Source organism: Macrotis lagotis, chromosome 6, assembly GCF_037893015.1.
Source record: "Macrotis lagotis isolate mMagLag1 chromosome 6, bilby.v1.9.chrom.fasta, whole genome shotgun sequence".
In the NCBI taxonomy this organism is placed as follows: domain Eukaryota; kingdom Metazoa; phylum Chordata; class Mammalia; order Peramelemorphia; family Peramelidae; genus Macrotis; species Macrotis lagotis.
The window spans coordinates 53,038,589-53,060,845 of record NC_133663.1 but is presented as its reverse complement, the minus strand read 5'-3'; the positions used below and the strand labels follow the sequence as shown (position 1 = coordinate 53,060,845).

The 22,257-nt window shown below is 37.0% G+C and overlaps 1 protein-coding gene across 1 annotated transcript in view; it reads right to left on the bottom strand.

Moving 5' to 3' along the window:
• SLC9A9 (solute carrier family 9 member A9) overlaps positions 1-22,257 on the bottom strand; it is a 738,251-nt gene that overhangs the window by 264,040 nt on the left and 451,954 nt on the right. The window contains exons 10-11 of the mRNA XM_074191139.1: positions 8,261-8,374; positions 4,996-5,107 (exon numbers count right to left, since the gene is read on the bottom strand). Of these exons, the coding sequence (XP_074047240.1) occupies positions 4,996-5,107; positions 8,261-8,374 (226 nt within the window). The remainder of the gene's footprint in view (positions 1-4,995; positions 5,108-8,260; positions 8,375-22,257) is intronic.

Sequence of the window (22,257 nt, the reverse complement as noted above, 5' to 3'; positions counted from 1 at the left end):
AGGGGACCAGGTCAAGGGTTCCAGGTATCAGAGGGCAATAAGTTTTGGTCATCTCTTTGATGCCCTATGACTTTTCTATTACATTGAGGTTTTATTTAGGGTAACCGATTACTTTTTTGCCATCAAATATAGACTTAGAAATATCCTGTCTCTGTCATACTTGTATATTTATACTTAAGGGTTCCCCTTTTCTATTGACTGGGTTTATCGCTGGCATTTTGTGTAACTCTGGGATGGAAAATATCATTTATTATAATTTCTCACTGGCTTTCTTGATCATTATTCAGTCTATTGGGAACTTTTGGAGTAGATATGAGGGAGTTAGGTTGTCTCCAGTTTAGGTAGTCATCTTGGCCGGCCCACTTCCCACTGATTTCAGTGAGAACTGGGGACAACCAAGGAAAACGTGGCTTAGTCAGTAGATAATTAGATTAGTTTTCTTTAAAATAATTTTTGCTGGTTTCTCTTTGCTTGCAGTAACTATGTTTTTTAATCTTTTGCATTCAATAGATGAGAATACTTTGAGGCTTTTTCTTCTTCTTATTTTTTGAATTTGTTTTCTCCCTTTCTATAATTGGTGTGATAACTTTGAGCATGAGTTCTGAAGGATTATACTGTTGTAAATAGCAAATTAGGTTTTCTTTATTATCTGAATCATCAAAATATTTGCTAAATGGAAATTTCTGGGGAGCGAATGGATGGCAGAGATGCAGAGAATACTCTGGCTGTTGATAAGGGACATTGTGGATTAGTGGCATTAGATTTGGAGGTTTCAAACCCACTTCCAACACTTCTTAAATATGTAATCATATGTACCGGTGTACTAAGGGGATCTGGGAAAGCTGATCATCCTAATACTAGAGTAAACTGACACCCAAACACTTTGGTTTCTAATTGTAAGGCTGCTTAGTTGACCCTCTTTCATGTCATCTTCCCTCCTTTGCAAATCTCCTCCCTCTTTTCTTCCTTGCCCCGTAAACAATTCAGAAATGGAAACTCAGCATCGAAATGGGGAGGCCCTTCAGGAAGGCTGCCACTACTGCCTTGGGCCTGACATTTCTCTGTCTTCCTTTTAGTGACTCTGGCTCTTATTTAAATTAAGCAAAAATAGTAGCACCAGCACGTGGCCTTGAATTAAGACAAACATTTGGGCTTTCATAATCTGAGCCACCTCAATAGGGAAGCTAATTTGTATGGAGCCCATCTCTCTTCCTCCACTATAAACCACCAGGCATTGCTTTTTTTCATTTCAAGGGAACTGAATACGGAGGACAGACTGCTTACTCACAGCATTAGCAGGGGCTGCTCTCGGGAACAGCAGGAAAAGTTGGGGGGAAGTGTAGCATTCTTCTGAAGCTCTTTGTGCAGGGTGACACATGATATGCCAGAGCTGTCCCTGACCTTGAATTTTAAAGAAGACTTTAGAATTCCTTCCTGAAGTGTAAACTTCCTTGATCAGCTCTTAACTACCCACAGTCCAGAGAACAAAATCTACCTTCTTCAGAGGTCCTGAATACACAGGCTAGCCTTGCCATTTGGGAAAGCAGGGCCTCATTTTAATACATTTAACGAGACTTTGCACAAGTACCAATGTAAGAGACCATTCAGCAGATGAGAGATAGTAATCTTTAAAATTATTTCTGGCTAAATCTATGCCAGACTTGCAAAGAATTTCTTTGTGTCACTTTCTCTAGTCCTTTTTTTTTTATAACTTTATTTCTTAACTGTGTACATTATCTACCATATAGGGTACATATAGGTGAGTATGATATGAAAGACTCTATATGACTCAATTTGTGAAATAAAAGCAGTTGGATAGCACAGTGTATAGATGCTAAATCTGGAGTCAGGAATGCTGGAATTGAAATCCTTCCCCAGATGCTTATTCTCCAGATAATGCTGGTCAAGTCACTCAGTCTCCCTCAGCCTGCCCCCCCCCCCAATATATATGATATATAGTGTGTGTGATATATGGCAATTTGCAAACTTTACAGCACTATTGAAATTATAGTTCTTATCAAATTACATTTTGTTGTCCCCGAATATAGCAGAACTCTGTCCATAAGACTTTGGCCTTCTAAGTCTGATGAGTTCACTTCTTCCTAATAAGTGTGCTTCCCAAGGGCTCTGTGATCAAGATGGGCTAGGTATGCTGTGACATCATGGAGATCTTTCCCAGTTCCCAGTTACTTGAAGCCAAAAGTTGGAAGTTCAGAAGTAAATTTGGAAAACCATATATAAAATGAATGTCAAGATTACAGTTAACCACCCAGGTAACCAAAAATAACTTCGTATTCTCACATTAATTTAAAAAGTCTTAAGCTCTGCCTCAAACACACAAAGAGAATTAAAATTTGGTTCAAAAACTTAATCAGTGCTGTTTTTAGTAGATGTTCTGAAGTTTTATGTAAGAAAAAAGAATGCACTGTTCTCCTGATGCTATAAATATTTCTCAAAATATGATAGGGCAATTATTATACATTTTCATTTTAATCCAGAAGTGTGATTTCTTTGGTGCGAGGAACTCCCTATGTAGAAATTCCTTCCGTTCATGTGTCTTGGCAACTTGTTTCTACATTAGTCTTAAAAGCCTCCTGGCAGTTTTCAAAGAAAGAAATCTAAGCTATCAATGACCATAGGGAAAGAGGCTCCCAATCAATAATAATTAGTGAATTGCTAATTAGAAACCACTCTGAGATTCTATCTTATACTCTTCAGAGCAGCAAAGATGAAGATAACAACATTGGAGAAGCTGTGGGAAAACAATCACATCAATGCATTCTTTGTGGAGATGTGATGGTCTAGCAATTCTGAAAAGCAATTTAAAACTATGCTCCAAAAGTCACTAACTATACTGACCAATGGCTCAACTATAGCCCTAAGCCCTAAACTCTAAAATAGAGGAAAAGGATCCATAGGAGCATAAAAAGGGAATATTTAGAAGTAATAAATGTTCAAAAAGAAAAAAATGAAGAAACAGAAGATAACTTTGGATAGAAGGAACTTTGATAACTTGTTCATGGCCAACTCAGTCAATAAAGGTCAGGGAGACTACTGGAACCCAGGTCTTCCAGACTTCAGAATTGGTTCACTCTCCAAGGTACCTCTTTTCATACAGTCTCCAGTAATAAGATTGTCTCATCACTGCAGCTTCTTTTTGAGTGTTGAACTGGTTCTTAGCTAAAGCCCTTTTGCTTTTCTCTTTTCTCTTCCCCTCACAAATTCCCTCATGCTATTAGGTGCCAGGTGTTCTGGAAAATCCACAGCTGTGTGCAGAATCGCTGCCAATCAACCAAGTCATCCAACCACAGACAGGTGGCTATTAAATTGTAAACTATAAACTATAAAGGGCTAAATAAATGGAGGTTATTATTACTGTTATTATATTAGCATTTCCAGAAATGTTCTGGCAATGAGATGATGATTTAGCTACCTTAGGCTAAGAAGATCAGTTTCAAACTACTCTCCCAATGAGTAGAAGGCCAGGCCTGTATATGGTGGGTACTGAGGGTCAGAAAGGTCTTTTATTCCAATAGTGACCTTCTCTTGGGCATGTTGGGAAGCACTTGGTTGGACAACATATGGGAACTTGTCTTCCTTATCCATTAATTCATATCTCTTCTTGGAATTCAGTTGCTGGATTTTGTTTATGTTTTTTGTTACCCTGATGGAAATTTAGAGAGTTGAGATTTCTGAGGCAAGGTCTATACTTTCTTTGTATCCCTGGCATAGTGCCTGGCAACTTAACAAATGGTCATTTATTCATTGGTAGAGGAAAGAGAACTGGATTTGGAATCAAGAGGATCTGTGTTTTCAATCTCAGTTCTACAATTTACAACCAAGTGAACCTTCTTGTTCTTCAGTTTACTCATAGGTAAATTAAGGTTACTGAATTATGATATTAGATGATCATAGATTTAGAGCCTGAAAGGATCTTAGAGGTCATCTAATTGAATTCTTTATTATTGTAGATGAGAAAACATAGATTTTGAGAGGACAAATAACACCTCCAAAGCCATACAAGAAGTGGCAGTCAGGTTTTGAATTCTTTTGTAAGAATTCTCTGATTAAAACTAGCTCTCTTTCCTCTGTTGCCTGTCTCTAAGACTTCTTCCAGCTCTAAATCCTGTGTTTCAGATGCTTGGTGCTAGTATGTCTAGGGACAAAGACAGAAGCAAATGTATGGAACAGGCTCCTGGGGAAATGGAAAGGTTGGTGCAGAATAGATATTCTTAGCCCTTTTTGGGTTATGAATCCTTTAACAGTTTGTTGAAGCCTATGGTCCCCATCTGGGAATAATGTTTTTAAATAAAAATATAGTATTAAAAAACATACCAATTATATTGCAATATAGTTTTCAAAATATTGGGGAAAATGTTCATGTTTTCCCAGGTTAAGAACCCTGAATGGGGGAGAATTAAGTAGGACATAAATTTGAACTCTCTTGTTCTGTAGATCTTGTATCATTTGCCATCACCGAGTTCATTTTCTGTTGCTTTAAAGAAGAGATTTTTAGCAATTTGTTTAAACAATCAGAGCTTGCCTGTCAATTATAGGACCTGTTGATGAAGAGGGGGGAATCCATGGAGAATGGGGTATAGGCAAGTAATTTACTTTTTTTGGCAGGCACCAGCTGCATTTGGATTACCATGCATCATTGGGCTTGCACGCTTATGATTCAAATTTCTGGACAAGACAGTGATCCCACAACAGACCTTATAAGTAGGTTTCCTCCAACTCTGCTCTTTGTTCTGGATTGGGCGGGAGCTGGATACAGTGAAGGCAAGACACTCCTCAGAGAGGTTTCTGTCCTTATTTTTACTGAGAGAGGATCCACCTGGTGCTAGACATAACTTAATGAGCACGAGGTGGGTCCTAATGTACTATAGGTGAGAGGAAGAGAGCAGAAGCTGTGGCTACTTGCAGATCTTTTTCTTTCTGGGAGAGGTTGGAATGGAAGAGGAGCATGGATACCAATGGGACTGACATACATACCTGAAAACATCATCATATGCTGAAAGTTCCAGGGGATCTTCTGTTTCCGGCCCAAGTTCAAGATGAAGGAGAGGGGATAGATATTGCAGGCTCTTGCTATTAAAATTGCTGACTGTCAGTCAAATGCAAGATAACATTGAGGAAAATGTGGCAATGAGGGGAAAGATATGATATCAGTGTTGCCAATATATCATCACACACACAAATGGGGGATAAATAGGGCAGTAATCATGAAACTGGCTCTAGAAATTCCTCTTTCGATATATTCCCGATTCCACATCGTAAATATCACAGGCTGTTGGATGACTTTTGGACATAGCCTTGCCCCTATCTTGCTTCAATCACTCTCCATTTCTTCATCCCATTTGTATCTCAGATGACTGACATCTTCTGCTTTGCTATAAAATATGAAGCATGAGCTGCTCAACTGGAAATAGCATTACCTCCCCAAGCAACACTTCAGGGAGACTCCACGTACTTCTAGTCATGATTACCATTTCATTTGCTGTCGGTTTATATTGTCTGTGTCTAGCAATCTTTTTTTCCTCTTCTTTTTTCTTTGGTACATTTAATTTTTTTCTTGGTCAGGTTGAGCTGTGCTTGTAATACTAAAACTGGTTTAATAGACACTCTTGAATTCTAGGCCTAGTTGTTAAAAACCGACATATAAGCACATTCATTTTCTTATGAATTTACCTCATTATCACCTGCCTAGACTATTGCAATAGCTTCCTTCTTTGACTCTCTGTCCCCCCCCTTTTTTCATATTGCTGCCAGATGGAACTATTTCATGGTTTTGTTTTTAATTTTTACAGTTAAAGCTTTATCTATGTTTTTTATATATATATCACCACATTTACAAATTACTCCCATGAGCAGTCTCTTGTAACAAAATAAAACAGTTAAGTAAAACTTGGGAGAAAATAACCATTTATATAGTTACAATTAAATGCTAGGCATGATCTCATTGGATACATACAACAATCTGTTAGATGGTGCTATTATTATTCTCACTTTAAGTTGAGGAAACTGAGGCAGAATGTGGTTAAGTGATTTGCCCAGGCTTACATAGCTAGTAAGTGTCTAAGGCTGGATTTGAATTCAGACCTTCTTGACTATACAGCACCATCTAACAGTCTTTATTAGTAATACAGGGACCTTGCAGTTCTTATGCATCCATGCTGCCTAGGTTCACACAGCATTTATACTCTAGATAAATTGGATTATTCACAATTTCCTGTTCTTTCCTACTTCTATGAATTTGCCCTTTCTCTCTCATATTTCCCATCATTAAAGGGTCTTCTATCTACCTGTATGTCTATGCATATACACATTCTCATATATACTTACACACACATATGTACATGCACATAAATGTAATAAAAATACATAAAATAAATGTTTTAGTATTGTTTTTTTCTTTCATTACTGTTGCTTTTCCATGATATCTTTCTCTAATATATTCCTTTCTTGTAGCAAATTCCTACTGACTGTGGATGTCCCCTAACAGCTCTTTCTTTCTACATTATTTCATTGGGTGGGCTCATCAGCTCCTATGGATTCAATTGTCACCACTGTGCTGACAACTCTTAGTTGCATCTAGCCAGCCCTAGTCTCTTTCTTGAGTCCCACATCACCAACATATTATCGGACATTATGAACTAGATGGAACCCTCAAACAAACATGTCAAAAACAGAACTGTTTACCTTTCTACTAAAGGCTTAATAATACCCCTATATCCAAACTGTTGCCAAGTTCTATAGATTTCACCTTTATTCCTTATCATTTCTCCAATTGCCCCCTTCTCTCCTCTAATATTGCCACCTTTTAGTTACAGTCCCTCATTACCTCATGCCCAGACTTTTGCAATAGGCTGCTGGCCACCTCAAATCTCTCCTCACTCCATCCATTCTCTATTCAACTACTAAAGTGATTTTTCAAGAATTCAGGCCTGATCATGTTATCTCCTACTCAATAAACTCCAATGGCTTCCTATTGCCTCTAGGAGCAAATACAATATACTTTGGCATAAAAAGTCTGTTAGCCCAGTCCCTTCTTACTTTTATAGTCGTTTTTTATACCTTACTCCTCCATATGTTCTCCTTCTCTAGTGATCCTGGCCTCCTGTTCCATGAACAAGACATTTCATTTCTTGACTCTGGTCATTTTCTGTGTCTGTCCTCTGCACTTTAATTGCTGAATTGTCTTAGACAACATGAAACTGAGGAAAAACCTAAGCTTAAGAAGGCCAAGGTCTTCCACTTCATCCAGGGCTGTCTCCAGTCATCCTGATCTCCTGATCTTGCCACTGGACCCTGATGGCTCTGGAGGAGAGAGTGATACTGGAGACTTGGCATGCCCTCCCTCCCTTAAATCCAATTCACTTTCATGACATCTCCTTTCTAATGTCATGGTCCACTTTGAGAATGAAGAACATACAAAAGCCTAACCTTATCCCTGTCTGGCATGCTCTCCTTTATTCTTTTTGACTACTGACTCCCCTGGCTTCCTTTAAACTCCAACTTAAATTTTATGTCCAAATGAAATCTTACCTAGCATCTCTTAATTAAAGAGTTTTCCTTCTTTTATTTACTATTATACATATATATATATATATACATACAAGCACACACAGTCACACACAATACACACACATACACACAAACACACAAACACATATGAAATATCTCCTCCATTAGGTTATAAGCTCCTTGAGGGCAGAAACTGTCTTTTGTCCCTTTTTTATCCTCACTACTTTACAATGTCTGACACAGAGAGCACTTAATAAATGTTCATTGAATGAATTAATTGAATATGAGAGAAATTTTCTTATTGTTCTTGAGAGCAGCTGCAACACTTTACCATACTGATGGCCAAGAAATTTTTCTTATACCTAACTTGATTCCATTTGTACCCTGAGCCTAATTTTCCATTTCCTGTGCTCAGGAAGAAGAATCAGATATAATCTTTAACTTTCTCTTCTGTAGGGTACAAGTTATTGCAAATTCTTTGACCTCTGCTTTAAGACACATTCAAATTTCTAAGCCTTTTACTCTGAATCATTAAGCCTCAACCAGGACCCCAGGTTCCTATAGGTTCACTTATTTTTTATGCACTTAAATAATAAAAATGACATTTCCTCCCTAGATTTGAACTCATGCCCTGAAAATTTATTTACACCTAAGAATTGAACTGTCCAAGCACTTACCCTTTCACTTAATACCTAGTGGGTTGCATTTGAAATATTTTTTTTGTAAAGGATACAAATGCTCCGAGAATAAAAAGAGCATTAAATATGTGATTCTGGAACGTGAACAGTGCCAGGCCCATGTAGCAGAAGATGACATTCTCCGCCAAGAAGTTCATGAATTCAAAGAGCTGAAACATAACAAACGACTGTTAATCTGGACTTTGCTCTGCAAATGACTTCATTTTTACTGAGGTAGTCTTCAAGGAGGCTACATGACAATGATGAATACCACACAACATTGGTTAATACCACACCCCTCTGGAGTCACCCCGTTAGTACTCAATTGTCAGAGGATGTCTAATATGACATTTTCAGGATTGTCATGCAGATCATCTTCAGAATCCTTACAATCATTCTGTTAGGTAGTTAGAGGACACAATGGTATCTCCATTCTATTAATTTTATTTTACTTTCACTTCCAAATTCTCTCCCTCTCCCCCACCATTGAGAAGGCAAGAAATATAAAATCCATTATAAATAGAAAGGAATGTAAAACAAAAATTCCCACTATTCCTTTCTTTATCTCAATTCTATAGATGAAGAAACCAAGACTTAGGGAGGCCCAAAGACTTGCCAAGGGTTGAAAAATAGTGTTGCAGGTATGATTTGAATCTACATTTCTCCTGACTCCAGATCTCAGAGTTATTTTGGGATTAGCTAAACCAAGACGGATCTAGCTGGCCTACACAGTAGCTAAATAGTCTGCCCTTGAAGACCCTAAATTGTTAGAGATTCTAATTCAAGAGGTCAGATCACATTTTCCCCCCTTGGCATCACTTAACTTGAAAGATAGACAAGTGTAATTTCTGCTAAAAACATGATAATGATCGATATATTTCAAATTCAGGAGAAAGAGACTCATTATAATGACTGATGAGGGTACATTCATTAAATGCTCATAATTTCTAGCTGGTAAAATGTAAATGACTCATTCCAGTAATCTGTTAACCACTTTATGTGGCAAGAATACAATAGACATATCAGAATTTACTTTGCTAAATGGGCTAATAAAGAGCTGTATTGGAGAATGCTCCCATAAGCTATCCTGAGAACATTCACAGAGGAGAATGTTTAAGGAGAAAATGGAAATCATCTCCCTTTTGCCAAATAAAGAGATTAGAGAGGGTTGCCCAGAGTCCATAGCAAAGTATGGTACATAGAGCTCCTTTATGCTCTGAACTTAGCAAACTATAATAATATATCTTTATATTTAAATAGTAGAGTTAGATAAGCATCTCTGTTTCCTAACTGACCAACCATTGTTTGTTCTTTAGCCTAATGTATTTATGACACAAAATGGATTTACAGCTATGATACCTAATATTTCTACATTGACCAGTGACCAAAAAACCAAACAAAACTGAAACTGTTTCCAGATCATTATTTAAAAATCAATATTCTAGGAAATCTTTGATCCAAAAAGTTATTATTTTTACAAGATGGTTTTTCTGGCAGTTGCAAGAATCATCAATTATCCTGTGATTTGTAAAGAATTTATATAGTGCCTAGTATATAGGAGACACCATATAAATGCTTATTCTCTTCCCTTTTACCTTGAGCTCACAGTTCATGTCCTGGGTCATATCATCTAAGCAAATACTGTCAGCCAAAGCAATACTCAGAAAGTGCCTTAGAATCAATAGTAAGAGCATCAGAATAATCCAGTCTAATCTTACCCAACTCAGCAAGCATTTAAAGAAATAACTATTACATTCAAGACATTGGGACATAAAGACAAAACATGTGTGTGTGTGTGTGTGTGTGTGTGTATAAATTTATAAAAGCATATGTAGGTATATATGCATATTTATGTGTGCCTATAACACATATTTTCCTGGTATGTAAGAAATTTATATTCAAATGGAAGTAAATGACATGTAAATGTTTAGCATCTCTATTCTTATTTTTCCAATTTATACTAACAGTCAATATTGGGTCTCCAGAGAATGTTGGCTACCTGATGTCTTGGGGATAAAGTGTGGATCTGCATGTTTAATGCTCATGAACTCCCACCAATATGCTTTCCACTCACAATTATTCAATTAATTAATTAGGTCTTAGAAGAGGTATTTACTGAAATGTAATTATAAAATATACCCACATAAAACCCCCAAAATTCTAGAGTCCATTCATATATACATATATACATATATACATATATATATATATGAAATATATAACATATTCATGAGGAAAGTAGACTCAAACTTCGAACAGAATGAGAGAAAGGCAATGAGAGGAAGGCATACATGGTTAATTAATGGTGATACATGGTTAATTAATATATAATGTTTTGGTACTATAGCCTGGAAGTCCTTCTTTCGAGACTTCCCTTGGATATAGTGTTTTTCTCTCTAGTGGATGACTCAATTGGATTAGCAAGGTCTAATTCTCCCCATAAATGGACTCTTCTCTGTTGCCAGGGCCACACTTTTCAATGCTAAGTCTTCCTTTGGGTGGAAGTCTCTGTATCTTTTTTTCTGTCTGGCATGTATGTCTCTTTTTCCTGAAACACATGAGGAAGGTGTAGGGAGGGGATAAATTGCATCCTCATTCTTTGTGAGGTCTCTTCCACAGATAGCTCTCAACTGATCAGTCTGTTATAATTTCCTGGATATCCCATAGGGATCTCAAATTCAATATATGCCATTAGTTTCTTGGAGTTCTCTTTATAGAGATCAAAATTGATTCAATGGGAATAGATCAATATTGAAATATAGAAGTGTGTGATGTGATGAGAAGAGGATACAGAACACGTTTGGGAGTGACATGGATGATGATCCAATAAAAGAAGACTAAGAAAGACTGGACAAATAAGAAAGAGTAGAATTAAGTGACACCAGGGTCATACATACCTCAGGGAGGAGAGTATAGTCTGGAGAAGGGAGCAGTCAACAATATGGAAAGCTGTTGAGGAGCCATGAAGGATGAGAACTCAGAAAAAGTAATTGAAGTTACCCATCAGGAGATAGTTATAACTTGGAAAAGGCAGTTTAAGATGAGTAGTTGAGGTAGAAGGTAGACTAAAAGGCATTCAGTAGTGAATTGAAGAGTATAGAGTAGAGGCAAGGAATATAGATGACTTTTTCTAGGTCAATGGGAAAGATTTTCATTTTCTGTAAGTCAAAAGTTATTTTTGTCTTTTAAAATGGAGCTCCTTAGATTTTAATAATTGATGAACAGCTTTCAAAGCTATGTTTTTAGCTACTTGTTTCAAATAATAATAGCTTTGTTATTTAGTCATTTTTCAGTCATGGCCCAATTTGGGGTTTTCTTGGCAAAGATCCTGGAATGATTTACTAGTTCCTTCTCTAATTTATTTTGTAGATGAAGAAAACAAGGAAAACAGGGTTATGTGACTTGCCCAGGGTCACACAGTTAATGTCTAAGACCAGATTTGAATTCAGAAAGAGGAGTCCAAGTCTAGCACTTATCACTATACCACCTAGATGTCCTAATAATAACTTACTTTTTCATAATCCCTTATATGTGATTTTATTTGACCCTTACCACAAGCCCAGTGAAGTAATAAGTACAAATATCACTATCCTTATTTTACATATGAGGAAATTAAGACTCAAAGAACCTAGGTAACTTGTCCAACTTTGTAAATACAGATATTAAAGTAGCAGAATGGAGATCTGAACCCAGAATTTCTAACTACACATATAACATTCTAGACAGTTTTTTGTAGGTTATTTATTTATTATTGGAATTATTTATCAATTGTAAAGATACTACCTTTTAAAAAATCACTTTCTGGTTTTATTTTCTTATAAGGTTTTTAGATCTTTAGCTATTTTCTACTTATAAGAGGAAGACAGACATATAATTATGGGGAATACAAGGATTTTTCACCCCCTGTTGAGTTCCTGTAAAAGTAATCTACAGTTGCCATTTTCAGGGACCATGAATTCCATTCCATTCAATTTTTATCAAGAGGTTACTCTATTATTTGTCCTAACCCAATATCTCATTGAGGGGTTTATAGAAGTGACTGAGCTTTCAAATGCTATGTCAATGAAACAGATTCTGGCAAGTCCTACCTTGACGGAATGATTTCAAGAATGGGCCCACCCAGTGAAGTACTATGGTTGCATTAACCAGGAACCAACTCCCTTAAGAAACTTAGAGAGTTGATTTCCTAGGTGATGACTTTTGTAAAGTTATTGAAAGGCATATAAACTGCATCCTTGGAGGAAGGACCTATGCTGAAGGAAATCTAGGATCTTTGAAATAAGTATTTCAAAGCTGTTGTAGGTATTGGAAAAGTAAAGGCATGCTTATTAAACTCTTATGATAAGCCGTATGCCATGATATGAGAAACTCTTTTGATATCAAGAGTCATTTATGACAAGCACTGGGATAAGCCATGGGAATTCAAATTCAAGAAGAGGTCTTATTTCAGTTTGACCTTTTGGAAGCTTGACTTGATTTAGTCATTCTCTTTATTGAAATAACTAATGTTTATCAATAGCCATTAGTGACATATTTCAAAGAATTTGTTCACAAAAAATTAAACCTTTTGGTCTCTTAAAGGAAAAAAAATAACTTACAGGGGCACTATACCCATAATGAGGGTAGGGTACTTGGGACTTTCATTTATGCTTGGGAAATATAGACACCATCTCTTGGGCATATATATATTCTTCCTTTGGGCATTCAAATTCCCAGCAACTATAAACTAGGTCTCTTAGCCACTCTGTTCCCTCTATTCATTTTCCTTGTATTAGTTAGTTCTGGAGTAATGTAGAAACCCTAGGGTGTCTCCCTTGGCACCCTTCCTTTCCTTCCCCCCACCTCAGTTTTCATTCCAAATCAATCTCAACTTCCTTTTTCTTCTTGTCCCAAGGCAGGAAAAAATTCCTAATTTTACTGTTATGGCTAACATCATCATAGCTGGAGTAAGAAAAACCTTTCAACAGTTTTCTCTCCAGGGCCATATCATGGTAGTAACTTTTGTTTTCTATATTTTCATCAGTTTTATTTCTGGCAGTTATCCAACATTTTTTTACAGAAAACAATGGATCCAGTTTTGATGTTTAAGCTACGTTTTTTGGAAATTGGGTGGCTGTTAGTTTTATTTTCCTTTTCTTTTACAAGGAAGACTTCTCAGTTATGTGGTAGGACAACCTTGCCTTACTATGTCTAATTATAAACATTCAACACAGTACTTTTTGGAATGAACAGATTTCAAAATAATTTGGCATTAGGAAGCCCTTAATGAGAATCTGTGGCCTCTTTCAGTTTTGTTCCAAATTCAGAAATCTCTGAGGAATAGGTATTTTAAAAGAAGGCTGAGAAAATAAACCATAAAAGCTTAGATACATACTTTATGTTTACATTGAACAGCTCAATCCTTTGGATTGAATATTTGTTGGTTAATTGATCAGTCAATTCAGTATCAAAGGAAAAAGGAACAACACACCCAAATGGCCAATTCAGGGAAAGCAAGTTGTTGGGGACTGACTAATAGACTCTGCTCTGTACAATAGCTCTTTCTCTGCACCCACCCCATTCCCCTTTCCCATCTTTTTTTTTAAAAAAACTTTATTCTTAGAGAAATATTTTCATTAAATATTTCATTGATCAGCACTTCATTCAATTGGAATTCATGAATTAATAATTTATGATCTTTAAATTTGTCAAGACTAAAGCTAAAATTTATCTTGGCTTAGCAAAACCTTTTCTCATTACAAAAGCAAGTTAGTAGTGTAAATAAGGTTGTAGAGGGGAATCATTAAAATACTTTGAAAGTTATTTTCAAGAACTTCAAAAACAATCATTTTCATATCAACAATTGCTATGCTAATTCAATGTCTAAAGATATTTGTTAAAATAAGTGCCGAAAGATATCTAGGAGGCAATATTTTGTTAACCTACTTAGAGAGACTGTATTTTTAAAAGTGCTAGACTTAAAAATTCTTAACAAATATACTAGAAATTGTTCCCTCCTCCCCTCACGGGACAGGGAGATGAAGGATTGAAAACACATTAAATGACTGAAAGAAAGAAAAATTAATTAAAAATTCAGATGCTAGCCTGTTGTTCTCCCTATTATCTCAGATCAACTTTTCTCCTAATTATTTTGTCAGTAAAATAGGAAACTTTGTTTCATCATGGAAAGATATCCATATATGTTATACTTATGAAACTTGTGAAATCTTTGTTTCTTTCTCTGTCTCTGTCTCTGTCAAGGCAGGAAGACTTGGATGTTTAAATTCTGCTTCTAGGACGGCTAGGTGGCATAGTGGATCAAGCACCAGCCTTGGAGTCAGGAGTATCTGGGTTCAAATCCAGTCTCAGACACTTAAGAATTACCTAGCTGTGTGGCCTTGGGCAAGCCACTTAACCCCATTTGCCTTGCAAAAACCTGAAAAAAAATTCTTCTCCTGACATACTGGCTCTATGGCTTTGGGCAGCCACTGAAACTCTCCCTTAGATAATTAGGCTCCAAAATGGGTGCTGAGCTTCATTAATGGGGAGAATTGCCTTACCAGGAGTTTCTTAATCAGATGAAATCTCCTGGGACTTCCTGGGTGAGGAGAGACTCCAGGATGGAAACAACCTCAACCATGCCATGATATCTCCCTGCGAGACTTTAAATTTGATCTGAGAAGGAGGGAATCTTTATTTCCTGGCACTTCCTTTTGAAAGGTTCTATTCCATATTTTATAACTCTCTTCAAGAACTACATTGCTATTCATTTTGTCTAGGTTATTGAATTACCTACTAAAAGCAAAATAAAAATTGAATGTAAAAAGAAAACTGTATGAAAAATTAAACAAGTCATTTTTCTGTCACCATATTTTTCAAGCTTAAAATCTTTTTCAAAAGTGAGGTTCCCCTCCCAGCAGATGGGCATTTTCTCTGACAAATCTTTCAGCTTCTGCGATGTTTTCTACATTATACCATAGCACATCCATAGGTAGCTCTCCTATATAAGTTTCAGTTCCATGAACATCAGTCAGTCCACAAGCATTTATTTTTCATTTCCTTTTTTCCAATTACATGCAAAGATAGTTTTCTACATTCATCCTTTTGTAAGCTTTTGAGTTCTACCCTCACTTCCCTCCCCCTTTCCCATGGCAGTAAATAATTTGAATTGTACATGAACAATTGTGTTTAATGTATTTCCATATTAGTCATATTGTGAAAGAAGAATTTGGACTAAGGGGAAAAATATGAGAAAGAAAGAAAAAATAAAACAATTAAAATGGGAACATAGTATGCTTTGCTCTGTATTTAGACTCCATATTTTTTTCCTCTGGATGAGTCCACAAACATTTTTTAATCACTTATGCCAATCGTTGTATTAAAACAAAGACAAGGCAACTGCCCTTCTACCAGGATAGATGGTAAGAAGACACTACTGTGTACAAGATACTACAGTGTAAATGGGAGGCACTCACAAAGGGAAGTCAGTGGGAGGGGTGGTGGCAGTTGTGCAGAGAAACTGAAAAGACCTTTTGCAAAAGATGGACATTTTAGCTGAGTCTTAAAGGAAGCTGGAGAATACAAGAATTTTTGGAGATGAGGAGGGAGGTCATTATGATCACTGTGCTATGATCCTAGTCAGTGGAAAAGCACATTATTCTTAGGCACCAATACTAGAAGCTCCTCTGTCTTCATGACTCATGATGTCCCACCTCAATCAACTGAGATGTCTCCACAGGACTAGAGGTTCCTTCACAGATAATTCCAATTAAAATCTGTCACCGTCTATCTACTTGATACCCCTTTACTCTTTCTATCTTTTGTTTCCTTAATCCTCACATTTTAGAGTTAGATCTTGTTCAAGTAAAAATTCATTTACTTTGCTACCTCAACCTCTACTCTTATCTGGAAATACAGCTCAACCTTTCTTGATAAGAGTAATTTTCCTCCTTTGCTCTTTCTCTAGTCTTTGGGATTCCTACTCTATCTTAAACAAATGTCTCTGCATCCCAGATCACTCCTTTCTTTCCATTCATTATACTGATGACTCTACCTTAGAACTCTCTTTAGTGGGGTTGTCTCTCATTATCCTCCTACACCTCCAATACACACACACACACACACCCTTCCCTCATTGCCATTTGAAGGAATTGAAGGGATTAGGAAAGCAAGGGTTAACTGTAGGAAAGGAGTGAATCACACTGACTCAATTCTAGAGCTGGTTCAGTTCCCTTTCCATTCAATTATGGGTTTAGTCCAACTTATTTCTTGTGAGAAAACTTTATTCAATTGTGGGAATTGGGAGAAAACCTTGTTGCATTGTATGGACCTAGCCTTGTATGATTGGGAGGTTGGACTACCTCTACCTACTGTTTGGAGACCCTTAGCTTAAGAGCTAGGTTATGCTGAGCAGAAACCCAGTCAGTTCCAAAGACTGATGCAAGGAGTTTTCTCACAATTATATATCTCAAGTAATCCGCAATGTCTTATCTGAAAACTGACCCTATTTTGGTTAATCTGTTATTGTTTCAAAAAAAACTCTGTTGTTTCCATGTTTCTTTGACTGTTCATAGATTTTAGGAGTAGGACACCTCCTTTTCTGATTTCAGAGGATTGCACCTGTTTAGTTTCCCCCTCCCGACTTGAAAAGGCTTTAATCTTCCCTCCAATTAGAAGGCAGATTGCCTAATGTATCCTGATTGTTTCCTTTTAACTAATTGGTTTTAGTTGATTGTTTTTAATATATAAAAGTCTGTCTTTCCCTGTATTTGGGGACCAGCCCTAAGCTGAGGAGATCTGGTTCTGGTTTGTTGGACAATTGGCATGTATTGATTAATAAATTGATTAATAAATCAATATTCTCAGAAGCTCAAATCTTTGCTCCCTCAATTATTTCATCTTTTACCTGCCACACAATTCTTTCTGTCACCATGACTTAGCAACCTAACTCCCTTTGAAATTTACTCCTGAGGTTTCCAAATACCATCAGATTGATTCTGTTAACTCCTATTCTTAGCTTCTTTCTCAGTCTGTGACCATAGTTTTCTTCTTTTCCCCATCCCTGCCCTCACTGCTAACGAGTGCATTATTTACAGTGATGTTCCTTTCAGTATTTTGACTTCTCTGACATCCCCCCAATATTCATGTCTTCTATCCCCTGTCCCATAACTCACCCATAGACTTGATCACACATTAGATCTCACTATTACCTTCAAACTTTTCTAACTCAAAATCTCGAACTTTGAAATTCCTCGAATTAAAATCTCCTCTATCTCATCCTTCTTAAATCTGTTCTTTGCTCTCAATAGGACCTCTAATCCCCTCCCCTCCATCTTTTCCTGGTCTCCCAGTTCATTAACACTGCCTTGACTATAATTTACATCCTTTTAAAAAAATAATTATTTTTTCTTAACTTAAAAAAAATAAACATTTCCATAACATGGTAGAATAGGGAAAATGGGTGAATGAAATGCAATCTATGCAAATCAATTATATACAACTTGTAAGGGCAGCTAGGTGGTGAAATGGATAGAGCACCGGCCTTGGAGTCAGGAAGATGGGAATTTGTTTTGTTTTGTTTTAGGTTTTTTTGCAAGGCAAATGGGGTTAAGTGGCTTGCCCAAGGCCACACAGCTAGGTAATTAAGTGTCTGAGACCAGATTTGAACCCAGGTACTCCTGACTCCAAGGCTGGTGCTTTATCCACTACGCCACCTAGCTGCCCCATGGAAGATGGGAATTTGAATCCAGCTTCAAACATTTGACTCTTACTAGCTATGTGACCTTGGGCAGGTCACTTAACCTTGATTGGTTTGCATCCAGGGCCATCTCCAGTCATCTTGATTCATATCTGACCCCTGGACCTGAATGGTTGTAGAGGAGAAAGTGAGGTGACTTAGCACAGCTCCCCTCACTCAAATCCAATTCACATGCTTGTCATGACATCACTTCCCTGGTAACATGGCCTTCAAAAATGAAGTTCAAAACTTTAAATATATAATAGCTCTCATGCACTTTTATTCCCAATTTTCCTCTCCCTCCCCCTCCCCTCCCGGAGACGGCTGCCATACAAATACATACATACACACACACATATACATTTATATATATTAATATGTGTAAAATCATTCTAATCACACTTCTATTTAATTTCCTTCCAAAGCATAGTCAATATGATATCCATCTTTCAACTCCTTTTCCTTTTTTTGTCATACTAGTTCTATCCTTAGGTCATCTTTATCCTTCCTTCCAAAGGAGAAGCTACAAGAACTATGACAGTCAGGTCTACTATCGATTGACTGGACTCACCAACCCAAGTTGCCTGGAGAAGTGGATACAGAGCCAGTTATAGAGTTAGGAAAACCTGCCCTGCCCACACATTGGCTATGTGAGCCTAGACAAGTGACTTATAGACATATATTAATATACTTGTATTTTAATATATATATTAATATATTAAAAATAACATACAAATATTTCTATCTCCATCTATCTCTATGAGCTTTCTATATCTATCTGTCTATATGTCTGTCTTTCCATATCAGCCTGTCTACTTATCTACCTATATCATGCCATTATCACTCATGTATACCATTTTCATTCATATCTCCTAGTATAAGAGTATATTTTAATTTAATATGGAGGGGCTTATTATTTGATATCTTTGTAGAATTTCTGTTTTTCCATCCTCTTAACAGATATTGGTCAATAATATGCAGTGGTTTTCCTGTTGGTCTTACTGGAAATACTTCTTATGAATACCACAATATGAGGTAACCAAGTGTTCTGTGCAATAAAGTCTCCTATTATCTTTGCTTACATAGTTATACCTGTCTGCCAACTACCTCCTTTATTTATTTCTTTATTTATGTCTTCAAGAAAGTAGAGAGTCACCCTTCCTTGTAACTGTTTCCTTCTGGTTTTGTTTACAGTGAGACTATCAATGTTGAGAGTATTTAATTCCTTCAGTAGTGTATTCATGTGATGTTCACTGGACAGAAATTACTCACTGAGAGGACTGTTAGTCACATACACATAAATGTTTTTATAGATAGACTAAAAGCTGAGATTCCTAGCATTCTTTTAGTTTATGCCACCAGTTACCATCACTACCTAAGGATAGGAAGCCAGATAAGACTTGGGGTCCTCTTTTTTTCTTCTTTGTCATCATTCTACTGTTGAGTTATTTTATATAGGATATGGCCTTTTCTTTTAGAGAGGAAGAAACTGAAAGCCAAAGCAGATAAATGACTTGCAACTAGGTGCTTTTTGGATAGAGTATTACAGCTGGAGTCAGAAAGACCTGAGTTTAAATTCAGCTTCAGATACTTAATCGCTAAGTCATCTAACCTCTGTTTGCCTCAGTTTCTTCAGCTTTAAAATAGGAAAAATAATAGCACCTACCTCCCAAGAGCTATTGTGAAGATGAAATGAGATGTTTGTAAGTCACTTTACAAACCTTAAAGTCCCATATAAATGAGAGCAAGCATTGCCATTGTTGTTGTTGTTGTTGTTGCCTCCTGTCATACAGTCAAATCAGCAAGTATTTATTAAGGGCCTACTATGCGTCATGCTCAATGCTAATACAGATACAAGGAGAGAGGAGAATAGTCCTCTAAGCTCAAGGGGTTTACAATGGAATAGAAGAAGACATTTGATAAAAGAAAGTTGAAAAGGAGAGAGACAGGGTGATAGAGAAAGTCTGGAGCACAGCCTGGAGAGGAATGAGACAAAAGCTTGTGTAAACTTGTAGATGAAAAACTGGGCAGAGTAGAGGAAATTTGGCAAGCTAGGTGGTGCGGTAGATAAAGTATCAAGCCTGAAGTCAGGAAGACTCATTTTTGTGAGTCCAAATCTGACCTCAAACACTTACTAGCGATAATAATGTTTGTCCTTCATTTTTGAAGAAGACCATGACATCAGGGAGATGATGTCATGACAAGCATGTGAACTGGATTTGAGGGAGGGGGACCTGTGCTAAGGAATCAGTCTTATTTTCTCCTCCAGAGTCATCTGGGTTCAGTGGCCAGGTTTGAATAAAGACGACTGGAGATGGTCCTGGATGTAGGGCAATCAGAGTGAAGTGATTTGCCTAAGGTCACACAGCTAATAAGTGGTAAATGTCTGAGGGTGCATTTGAACTCCCATCCTTATGAATCCAAGACCAGGAATCTATCCACTGTGCCACCTAGCTACCCATATGACCTTAGTGAAGTCACTTAACCCTCCCCTTTAAAAGGGACTGAGGAAGGAATGGTCAACCACCTGGTTATCTTCACCAAGAAAACTCAAAATGAGTCTATAAAGTGTCAAACAGGGCTGAAAATGACTGAACAACAATAAAGGAAGTTTGGGCTCCAAAGAGTAAATATCTGAAGTGACATCCAAATCTAGAGCTTCCTCACTCTAATTCCAGGACTCTATTCACTACATGATAGTGTCTCTGATCTTAGCTTGAGAAGAGCCGGCTTCTGGGACTATCTTAGTCTTTCTGGCCTGACAGAATTTGCTTGGGCTAGTGCTACTGGTCAGTCACTCAGATTCAGGTCCTTATCTGTAAAATGAAAGGCAAAGAAGGGAAGAAAATATGCACTTATTGAGTGACAATTATGTTTTATAGATATTATTCATCTGATAACAGGGACAATTAATACCTACCTATTAGAGCTATTATGATAATAAAATGAGATATGTCTAAAGTGCTTTGCAAACCTTAAAAACTATGTAAATGTGTTGTTGTTATTACTATTAATGCATTGTACCACTGAATTCCTCCTTTCCCAACGTAGGGAATATCATTGGACAATGGAAGACGAGAAAGAGAAACCGGAAAGGTAAATTCCCTTGTGCCTAATGGCATCATGACCACGGTTGGGTGGTTCCTTTATTACTGATCTGGAAAGGTAGGAGGGGGTATGCATTACACTGTGATATCATCCAAGTTGTGCTCCCTGTCCCTACTGACAGGCCCAGAGCTCTGTGTATAGAATCTTCAAGTTGGAAAGGACTTTAGAGGTCTTCATTATAGGGGGTAGATTGCGACAGGGTTGCCCAGGGTTGTTCTCTTAACCTTCCTTAACAGAGAATAGAAGAATTTACCTCTCCTTGTTTTAAACTTATTTTATGTTCTCTAAAATGAAGCATTCCAAAAGAACAATACATAAAGTGAATACACAATAAAAACACATTTGGGGAAGATGAATAACTATCATTAAGTAAGCTGAGCTAATATGCAGAAAACAAATGTAGTTAGAGTTACAAAGACCTGGGCTCCATTAAACCGAATAAACATGGAGTCCAGATAGTCTTAAAATCCTTTTGCTTAAAATTTCACAAGAATGTTAGTTTCTATGAATTTGTTAAGTTGTTCTAGCCTGTAAACACTACTGCAGTGTTCTTATTTCTGGAAGTTTTCCATTCCTGATGCATAAGTTATTTGTCTGCTAAAAAAAATTTCAGTACTCATTTGTTTTAAAGAATTCATGTTAGCTAATATATGTGTGAGTTACAGTTAACATTTCTGTAACTTCCCAGGATCAGGGAATTTACCAAAATATTGGTCACATAAGAGTCTTTTTTGTTCATTGTCCCTCAGTTCACTTCCAAGATTGTGCAAGTCAACTTAGGCCTTCACCAAGTAAGCTTAAAACAACCAATCCAGTTTAGAAATAACTCTCTCTCTTCCCCTTTTCATCTCTCTCCCTTTCTCTCTCCTTTTTTCTCTCTTCTCTTTCATCCCCTTTATCACTCTCTTTTTCTTTCTCTTCCCCTATCCCTCTCTGATCTTCTCTCTCTCTCTCTCTCTCTCTCTCTCTCTCTCTCTCTCTCTCTCTCTCTCTCTCTCCTCCTCCTCCTCCTCCTCCTCTCTCCTTTCTGTTTGTTTCTGTTTCTGTATGTCTCTCCCACACCTACATACATAAACACTTCAATCCAATTCAATATAATCAAATAACCAGCATTTTTTATGCCATTTTGCACCAAACACTATTAAACTAGGTGCTAGGAATAAAAAGACAAACATAAGAACCGTCCTTGCCTTTACAAATATTTTCACTCTGTATATGTAAGGAACTTAG